A 10,193-nucleotide genomic window follows, 5' to 3' on the forward strand; every position below is an offset into this window, starting at 1 on the left:
ACACAAAGTGAAGATTGTCAATGAGAACAGACCCCGCATCTGGTTCGTCTTTACTGTTACACATTAGGACACTTGTCGAACCAAAAGGCGGTACCCGAAATTGTTATCAATAATCTCTTGGAGCCATTGCCATTTCTTTAATATGCTTTGCCATTCAATCATCTTTCACCCCACTTGAGGAACATCCTGGTTTTTTAATGCTATGGTGATCTGTCAGAATCTTTCCCCGTTTGGACTATAAATGGTTTCGCAAGCTCTGGCCTGATTTTTCGAACTCGAGTGCAGCGCTTGAAGCATCGGACCCCCGAATAATGGGAAGGCAACCCTGTTGCGACAAGGTCGGGCTGAAGCGCGGTCCGTGGACTATCGAGGAAGACCATAGGCTCATGAGCTTCATCATGAATAATGGCATCCATTGCTGGAGGACGATTCCCAAACTCGCAGGTTCATTTTAGTCTCTCCCCAGAAATTTTTGTGAGAATCGGATAATCGAAATAGACACTGATTGGATGGTGCGATGAGTTATTATAGGTTTGCTGAGATGCGGCAAGAGTTGCAGATTGAGATGGATCAATTACTTGAGGCCTGATGTTAAGCGAGGCGGTTTCACCGACGCAGAGGAAGATCAAATCATTCAACTCCATTCGCGTCTCGGTAACAGGTCAGTAATATAACATCCAGTCATGCTAGAGCTACAAATCAAAATTCGTCGTCTGAAATGAGTCATGCTTTGTAAATATGCACTGCAGTTACTGTTGCATTGTCCAGCAAGCAAGCTCTTGTATTGTTATCAAATCCTGAAAAGGATCGGAACTTCCTGTTTGCGGTTACAGATGGTCCAAGATTGCTTCGCATTTTCCGGGTCGCACTGACAACGAGATCAAGAACCATTGGAACACCAGAATCAAGAAGAAGCTGAAGCTTCTCGGGCTAGACCCGGTGACCCACCAGCCAACTCAGGAAGACGAGAACAATGCAAAAGAGATCGTGAACGACGCGGACATGGACCCGAATTCAACTACAGAAGAAAGCTTGTGCAGTGACGATAAACCTGCGGCATTAGAGGCTGATCAACACAAGGTGGAGGCCTTTTCAATGGAGGACGACATGGGGCTAATGACATTCGAAGAAACTGCCGACCTGCTCGAGAATTTCAAGTTGTTGTCCGGAAGCTTCGGCGAAGATCAAGAAGGGTCATGGAGGAATCACCAAGAAACGAACACACCAGTCTCTCAGAGGTCATCATCTTCTGCGGAAGATTCTCATCCGCTTCAGCAACGTCAGCAGCAGCAATGGGTCGATGGTGCGGAGCCTCTAATGTCCTGGGACGGGCTTGATTACTTAGAACAAGAGCTTTTCTTCTGGGAAAATGGACAGTTACTATGAACGAACATGCACGAACACTTTTTCTCTTTCTGCTATGTGAACTTCGTAATCACCCAAGTAATTCTATCGTGTAAGATCGGATCACGTATTGATTATGACAGCTGCTGAGTCTCCTTTTCACTTCATCACTGCTTCTCCATGTCGTGATCCTCTCTTTGTGCTCGATTTTTAATAAAAAGTGTGCTTCAAGCACTCGTCACACTTTGAAAATGAACAAATCCGTCTTGTTGATTTGCAAGAGTAGTAACAGTTGTAACTTGCACATGCATGCTCTGCTCTTTTCTGCATTCACTGCGCCAAATCCGTTCAATCCCATGCGTCCAAGACTCATATGCCGAACTACGCAGATAAACATATACAAATAAAAAAAGATGACTAATACAAGTTCTCTTCGAATTAACAAGGAAAAACTAGACTAGATATGTAGCAATCGTCCGATCAGATTGAATCCACCTCCACCTTGAAGAAACAAGCCCCCTAACTAGAAGGCCAAACAATTCACGAAACACTACGTCCTATACCTAAAACGGTCTCCGTCATGAAATGTTTTCGATCGGCTTCTTCGCAAGATTCGCACTGGTATCGTGAGGACTCAAGCATCCTGCAAACGAGTTGAAGTAAAAGGTGTGACAAGTCGTGAAAAAATACGTCGAGAGTCCACATCTTCACGATCGAAGGATGACTTGGATTTGTCAACCACTAAACCCCGTCATAGTATATGCGGCCGACGAGCGACTACGTAGATTCCTTCGACCATACACGCTTTGCTCGGTTGGAGATTTGGAGCCGAAACAGCAGGAGGAGCAGGTCGTGCCAAGCACTTAGAAAAATTCGAAGCCGCTCCTTTCTGAAACCCAAACGTTTAATTCGTTCCTATTATCACCTCCGTTCATGCACCTAACCCTAGACAGGTACGTAGCGTCTCCAGTGATTTGGCAATGATCCATCACCCCCGAAACCCTTGCAATCAATCAGATTGAATGTGCAGATTAGCAAACATAACACGGGGAAAAATACCAAAAAAGTGATAAATATGTTGCGTTAGTATCAATTCAATCGTAAATCTTTTAATTTTAGCAATTTATTTTTAAAATATTTTTATATTTGTGCCAATTCAATCCATCCGATTAATTTAAGTTAGAAATCGATGACATGGATGTCGACCATTTTACGTGGCAGGCTAACATGGATAGCCACCGGCAAAAGAAAAGGGAAACACAAAAAAAGGAAAAGCAGTTTTAAAAAATTATCAAAAAAATTTCCATATTCGGTGCCGGCCGTGCTACATGGGACGACCGGCATCCACGTCATCAATTTCCCGACCTAAATCGATCTGATGGACTGAATTGACACCAATGTGAAAAAAATTGTAGAATTGACTTAGTCCAATTGAAGGGTTCATGACTAAATCGACACCGATGCAATAAGTTTAAGACATACCCTGTACTTTTTCCTGACATAACACCAAACAGTTGGTGCACTAGTACGCCATTGTTCCGCAACTGGTCCGGTTCAGATTGTTTAAGGGAGAGCCAGGGGTTGCACGTGGAGAAAGAAAAGTTTAGGGCAACGATTTCGATAGTTAATAAGACGTTCTAACGAATCCCCGGCTTGATTGGAGACAAGAAGAAGATAGAAGGAAGAGGTCGAGGTCGAGGTCGGTGAGCTGTTTCAGAATATTCTCGACATTTTTCCAAGTTTCCCCGCGGGCTTTCGAGTCCATCTTGATGCGACTGTTTAAGCAAAATCTTCCGGTTGGTACCCGGCTAATCACATATGTGCAGCTTCCGGCTCATTTCCTATGTGCACTGCATATTAAGTATGTATGAATTAATCATAATCAAACCTGACCCTCTTTAATTAGCTTAATGGTTTTTCTCGTGGCATTATTTTTCATTTATTTATTTTTTTTGTGTGCCTTTTTTCCTTTTGTTATTAGGAAATCATGATTGGGTGGGTTTTTTTTTCAAATTGAGCTATCTTTGTTGTTACTTTCATTTGGCTCCATACTGTTACAACTTCTAGATTTTGTAGAATCATGCGTAATGGTCCCTTTCGATGAACAATCGGCCGAGTACACACGGACGTCGGGACTCTATTTGTTTCGCGAAAGATGAATAATTTGAAAAATACTCTCCAAAAAATGATCTCTCGTATCGCGTGAAATTTTTAGTCAATGAAAACTGTTTTCATTATGGACGACAATTTGTGCCTGGGCATCTATAGAGGGTCATGTATGGAAACCATTTGTCTTTGGCGAAATAAACGTAGCCTGAAATATGCTTTTTTTATTTGATGTGTTATGGGTTTTGTTTTGTGTCGGTGTCAATTGTTAAGGTGATTATTAACCGTGATTTTGATAGAACGAAGACTTGATAAAATCAAGTCAAGCATGCAATTAATTTAAAACACCCATGTGATTGTAATCTACCAGATGAAGAATGGTGGCGATTAGATTAGCCCAATCCTACAGTTCAGGACACTTGCATGTCAACTGGTGTACAAAGCTGACCCTAATCATGATTATCTCAATGGTTGTTCTGGCTCTTTCCTAAACCAAGCAAGAGCCAATCCTAAACCATCAGCTCTGCTGTGATCGTGACAGTTAAGATGATTGTCAAGTTGCCAACTGTCAATCAAGAAAGTGGTCCTAGAATAAGAAAGATAAGGCTCGTTTGGTAACTGATTTATTTCTTTATTTTTGTGTCCTTTTATTTTCGAAAATAAAACAAGAATATAAATCTATTTGTGTACATCAATTAATTTTTTTTTATAACCCGGAATAGATCAGTGGTAAAAAAATAGATTTGGAACAAGAACAAGAAGTAAAAAAATCTACTTTTTTGTTCCCAAAAAGAAAAACAAAAACAAGGTCATTTTACGTAAACAAGATTAGCTTAACCTAATGCGACTGGTCACTGGCCGACGACCACCGACGGGCAACTAGCAAGATTTTGGTAGAGAAAAAGGAAAGAAAGAAACAAAATAAAAATTTGAAAAATTAAAAATTAAAAATTAAAATAATTAAAAAAATGACTCGTTTATGACTCACTTAAACTTATTAGATAACTAACTCGTTTATGATACATTTAAAACTCATTTAAGACAAATTAACTTGATAATTGATCCATTTATGACTCACTTAAGCTTTTTTTTTTTTTTAACTCAAGGAAATTCATTTTTGACCCACATCATTAAATATAGGCTATAGGCCATTTTTCCACATCTACTCACCCCCCCTCGAGTGAGGATCGCCCTTGTTAGTCTGCACATGAAGTGGTTGGGACATCCCAATTTTCACACGTGATTTGACTAAAATCACTTAATTGTTTTGATGAATCTCCGATCCAAATTGTCATCTTCGTCTTCTTACAGAAAAATGTGAGTTAATGTCAACTATGATTGATGTTAGCTCTATTGATCTGTTAGAGTTGTGCTTGCTACTCTCTATTGCAATGAAGAATAAATACGCTTGCTGTTCTCCAAATTAATCTTGCTGGAGTCCTGAGTTTAGCTCATTGCTCTCTTACATGTCTATATAACTGCTTACACTACCATTTTTTGTTTTGTTATTTGTAATAGGGCAGGCATATCATCCTGTACCAAGAGTGAACTTGTCATGCTTAAATTGTCTTCCCTTAAGGTTCTATTGGAGACATCCTTTAAGATCATATGCAATTATTTTTTCTGAGGCCATCTTAGGATAACTTGATCGGTTAAGTCCTTACAAAAGTCTAGTTTTATCCAAACATGGATTATGGAGTCTCTACTAACGTTTTTATAATTAAATGATGAGAATAGAAATTTTAGGGTCATATCGGGCGCATTTCTGTTCTTTTTTCTATTCCGATAATAAAAATTTTGTGTAGATACCAAACGTGTTATTGTGCTAAGAAACTAGTATAGGGAGTAGAAGTAGAAAAAACAATTTCCGAACATAAATTGTTATCGAGAACAAAAATATTACCAAACGTACCTTAAGTGGACAATCTTCATTGACTTGGGGAAAATACCAAAAAAATCATAAATCTATTGTATTGGTACCAATTTAGTCACAAACCTTTTTAATTAAGTCAATATAGTCCTAAACCTTTTCACATTGACATTAATTCAATCAATATGGCCAATTTAGACTGGAAATCACTTACATGGACGTTATCCGTCCTATGTGACAAAAAGCTAATTTTAACATTTTTATATTGCTTAATAATATTTATTAGGTTTTTATTTTTATTTTATTTTTCCTTTTCCTTTTGTTGGTGACCCATTCCTGGCCATTAGCCATAGGTGAAGGTCCGCCTCGCTAGCCCTCACCCTCGCATAGGTTAAAAAAGAGAAAGCGAAAAAATAAAAATAAAAATCCACGTCGGCGCCGATCGTGCAACGTAGGATGACCAACATCTACGTCAGTAATTTAGAACATAAATTGACAAGATGGATTGAATTGGTACCACTATACGGGGGTTAAAACTAAATTACATCAAATTAAAAGATTTATGACTGAATTTATATCAATACAATAAGTTTACGACTTTTTTAATACTTTTCCCTCGTTAACTTCCTTTCTCGTACTGTTATGACTACATAGTTGATGGCTGATGCAAATAATTTGACGTCGAGGTGCGTAATTAGCTTTCGATACGAATGACATGATCGTAATTAGCTCTTGATAAGCATTGATCACTCGCGTCGAGGCTATGTCATTTTCGTTGATACGTCTTGCGATAACGACGCCTAACAGGAGGATTGATGTTCCACTCGGTCCTAGTGCATCTAATTTTCCGACAAATGCAGTGCAATATGATGGGAGCATGACCGGTTCTTGAAACTGGGCATTATTTCATTCGTTCGACGACATTACACTATGTGGTGAGATACAACAAGGTCGAGGATGATCCGATCCACCTGTGGATTAAATTCGATTATTTTACTTTCCCGAAGATGGCTTATAAAAAAAGTTAGGAAAATTTTCAAATAAAGATTCGAAGTGCCATCATTTTATTAAATAGTGGCTTGAAGCGGATCTTGTTTCAAATAAAGACACGATAGTGTCCTTATTGTTTTAAAGAAGACCTTGATCAAGAGCATTTTCGCCATTTGTTTTATTTATTTATTCTATTTTTCATTTTTTTTTCTTTGTTGTAGTCAACGAGAGTCCGACGACCATCGACGACCACTGGGTGAGGGCCGGCTTGCTAGCCTGCTAACAAGGGCTCCCCTAGCGCCAGCAAGGGCGGCCTCACTCGACAGCCACAAGAGAGGGACGGCCTGGCTTCACCCTCTTTAGTGGTTGGCCATTGCTTGAGACAGACCATCAACAAAAATTAAGGGAAAAAGACAAACGGAAAAAAAGGTAAATGGCAGAAATAAGGACACTTCATGCACTTTTTTTGCAACAATGAGATACTTGAGATCCTTATTTGAAACAAGATTCACTTCCAGCCTTAGTTGAGAAAATGAGAACATTTCAGACTCTGATTTGAAATTTTTTCCAAAAAGCTATGGCCTTTTCAGCTATAATTTTAGCCGTTAGTAAATACATTTACTGTTATTCACCAACAGCATAGGCCTTTACTGCTGTGAAACGAGCCTACATGATAACTTGATTGGTCAGTGGATCTGCTCTGTTCATGGGCCTGGGCCTTCTGTTGGGCCCCCGGTCCCGAACATGTGAGAACCCGGCCCATTCAATGTTTTCGTCTGGTTCAACCTGATCCGGCTCGTTCGGTTTGGCCAGGCCACCAGGATGTGTTCACCTGTGACCGAAGCAGTGTTCACTGTTCGGCGTTCAGCTACACTGATTCTTGGCCCCTCCGATCGAATTTCGTCGTCGGGTCGTCTGTAATTTGAAGCTGTTTCAGTTTTAAGCTCACTAATGTCGGAATCTTTCATGCGCTGCGCGGACACCGACAGCGTAGAAGCCGAACGATGACCATGGACTTCGAAGCGTGAAACTTTTGAAAGAGTCGCAATCGAGGAAAAGCAGGATGACAGCCCTGCAGCGAGCGGTTAAATCCATCCACACAGCCGTCGGTGCCCCACGCCTCTCTAAATTCTCTCTCCACGCTCCGAAATGTGTAAGCTTTTTTGCTCACGCGTGCTCTCGGAATCTCGTTATTCTTGATCTCGTGTTCTTGGTTTTGAGTATGTCATCTGATTGTTCCGGTTCCATAGCTCTTGGGTCGATTCCATTGCGTGGTAGAGATGGGTTTGAGTTCATCCTGTGTATTTGACAGAAGCGTAAATGCATTAGGATGTGAATGTTGGTCGAGTGCATATTTTATGTAGGGACCTTGATTTTCAAGGCGGAATCTTGTGAATTGAACAGTTGGTGGATTGGTGAACGCTTCAGAACCTTATTAAGATCAGTGGGTTGCTCAAGTCATTGTCCTTCTTGGAGAGCACAAGTTAGATAATCTTGGGTCGCCCGTACTTGTATCATAAGGGAAGACGTCAAAACTATGATAGGTTGGTGCCACATCAAGTAAAGAGTGATAAGTAGTGAGCTATCATAATTTTATTTCCCAGGAAGTTGTGGATTAGGTTGTCTCTGCTGAATGATGGATATTTAGCATTTGAAGCATGGTTTTAGTGTTCATAAACTTCTCTAGGTGTTTCTGTGGAACAAAAAGATAGAGATTTGCTAAGCTTTTATTGCTAGACAAATTTCATAGAAACCTGGACCGCAAGCTATCAGTAATCTGCCACATATGGTTCAGTAGTGAGTGTTCTTTTTCCTGTTACCCCTGTATCGTACGCTTCGCCTTTTCGTAAAGTGTTGCACAACAATGCACAAGCAGCTAAAGTTCATATGTTGACTGATAGTGGAGGAATGATAAAAATGCATCCTATCAAGCTACTTATTGCGTCACATCACTTGCTTAAACAAATTTTTTGTAGCGTGTTTTCACTTCAAATACACTTTTGCTATTTCAGGTGGAGGTGGAATTCACCAATGGTAGCACATTTAGGTTGTCTGCTGAGTTCCTCAGAATTTGCAGTCCTGCTGCAGATGGCAAGATGAGGTCTATAGGTGGTGAAAAGGTTGACATTCAAGATATATGCATTAATCTCTTGTGTATTCAGAAATGCAAGGACCTACTTTCCTTTACAAAAAGAGAAAAAGAATTTTACACGCATTCTCTTAACATGTGAAACTTTTTTTTTGCTTGGCATGTGAAGGGTTACTGCAAAATTAAAATGAACAACTTAGCCATATCTCCTCTATGATAGTTGTTCGTCTCGTAGCCTCAGTTTGTGTTCACATTTGTGGGATCAAATTAACTTCATCACGAAGACCAGAATGATGGATTCAAATATTCTTTCTTGTGGATCCGATAAATTTATCGATAAATATTACTGTCGCTTTACTTGGCAGATGCTAATATTGGAATAAGTTCTACCGTTCAGTCTGTTCTCTGTTCAGATATGCGTTTTGAAGAATTGAACTTGATGGAAAAAGGCGATCCTGTGTTGCTTGCACTTTTCTTAATAAAAAAAACGAAAGTGCTGCTCTGGAGTCGACAGGAACTTGTTCCAACAATAAGAGACAAGTCTCTATCAACTGAGTTAACTGAACCAAATCTATTCTTCTCCTAAGATCATCTCAGAATTTGGAAATTCCTGACCCTTTGGATAAATGGTTTCTTCATTTTTAGATTCTAGGCGTTTCCTGGGCCACCAATTCCTAAGTTGGCGCTCATGTTAATGGGAAAAGTATGAAAGGCTCTGATAATGATAGTTTAGCTGATATAACTATATCCTGGGTTATAACCCGTATTCAAGGATGGATTTAGTGGGAAGAAGGGTTTTTACCACTATGCTAAGTGATGCACACACCTTTAGACTGCAGCAAAGTAGTGAGTCTTTGCAACCTAGGCATAATGAGTTGCTAATTTCAGTTAACTTTGAATTGATTTTCTTTACATATGTTCTATTATACCAAATAGGAAATTGGCTATCCTATTTTTCTTTGATTCCATCATTTCATATAACGTGTTACCTCTTGAGTCTCATAATTGATGTTATTCTTACGTGGCCAAAAAAATGCCTGTTGATGTTTATGCTCCAATATCATTTGGCTCAAACAGTTCACGTTCCTCATCAGGTAATATTTGGACGTCGTCATGTTGGAATTATGAAAGTTGAACCTATAGGAAACTACGGGGTGAGGTAATTTCAAGATGGTACCTCAAAATAAAAAATAAAAAAAATGTTACAGCTTGAATGCTTTGTGATTTTCCTACTAAGCTCACATTCTGTAATCTTAATGATGCAGGATAATTTTTGATGACTTGCATAAAACTGGGATCTATACATGGGACTATTTTTATCATCTTGGAAGCAACAAATTTGCTCTCATGAGGGAATACATTAATACACTGAAGAAGCATGGACTTAGCCGGGATCCTTCCAGAAGAAAATGATAGCGACTTATCTTCCGTGGTTGTAACTGGTAGTTTTCATGGAATAATGTTCGGCTGGTGGAAAAAGTAATTTCGGCAAGGGACAAGGTTAACTCTTTGATTACTTGCATGCGCTGCTCAAGAGTCACAGCTGATTGCTTGAAAGTGGAATTGGAAATTTATTATTTAGACAGTTGAAGATTGTAATTTCAGGTTTCTGTTGGGCTTTAGTCTTCACAGATGGGGTATCTGAAATGGGTTCTTTCAGCTTGTGCTTCTCTGGCTTCTTGGTTGGTGTTGTATTGACGATTTGAAGGTCTTCTCTTCTGATTCGAGGAAAAATCTCCCAGTTCTGAATTTTGGAAAGAAGGCTTGATAATTGTTTTGATTCAGTATGATTGG

At 39.5% G+C, this 10,193-nt stretch overlaps 2 protein-coding genes across 3 annotated transcripts; both read left to right on the forward strand.

Moving 5' to 3' along the window:
• Nucleotides 1-311: 311 nt before the first annotated feature.
• LOC115751097 (myb-related protein 315-like) lies at nt 312-1,470 on the forward strand. The gene is made up of 3 exons (XM_030688811.2): nt 312-444; nt 532-661; nt 834-1,470. The coding sequence occupies exons 1-3, from the start codon at nt 312-314 to the stop codon at nt 1,384-1,386; spliced, it is 816 nt and encodes a 271-aa protein (XP_030544671.2). The 3' UTR covers nt 1,387-1,470.
• A 5,634-nt stretch (nt 1,471-7,104) lies between these two features.
• LOC115751126 lies at nt 7,105-10,191 on the forward strand. 2 transcript variants are annotated; one of them, XM_030688861.2, is made up of 4 exons: nt 7,105-7,463; nt 8,323-8,430; nt 9,494-9,558; nt 9,665-10,191. In XM_030688861.2, exons 1-4 carry the CDS (start codon nt 7,374-7,376, stop codon nt 9,810-9,812), a joined length of 411 nt encoding a protein of 136 aa, XP_030544721.1. In that variant the 5' UTR covers nt 7,105-7,373; the 3' UTR covers nt 9,813-10,191. The 2 variants fall into 2 exon arrangements, with proteins under 2 accessions (XP_030544721.1, XP_048128292.1); XM_048272335.1 differs by lacking the exon at nt 7,105-7,463 and adding an exon at nt 7,488-7,754.
• The last annotated feature ends 2 nt before the right edge of the window (nt 10,192-10,193 follow it).

This window comes from Rhodamnia argentea, chromosome 11, assembly GCF_020921035.1.
Source record: "Rhodamnia argentea isolate NSW1041297 chromosome 11, ASM2092103v1, whole genome shotgun sequence".
In the NCBI taxonomy this organism is placed as follows: Eukaryota; Viridiplantae; Streptophyta; class Magnoliopsida; order Myrtales; family Myrtaceae; genus Rhodamnia; species Rhodamnia argentea.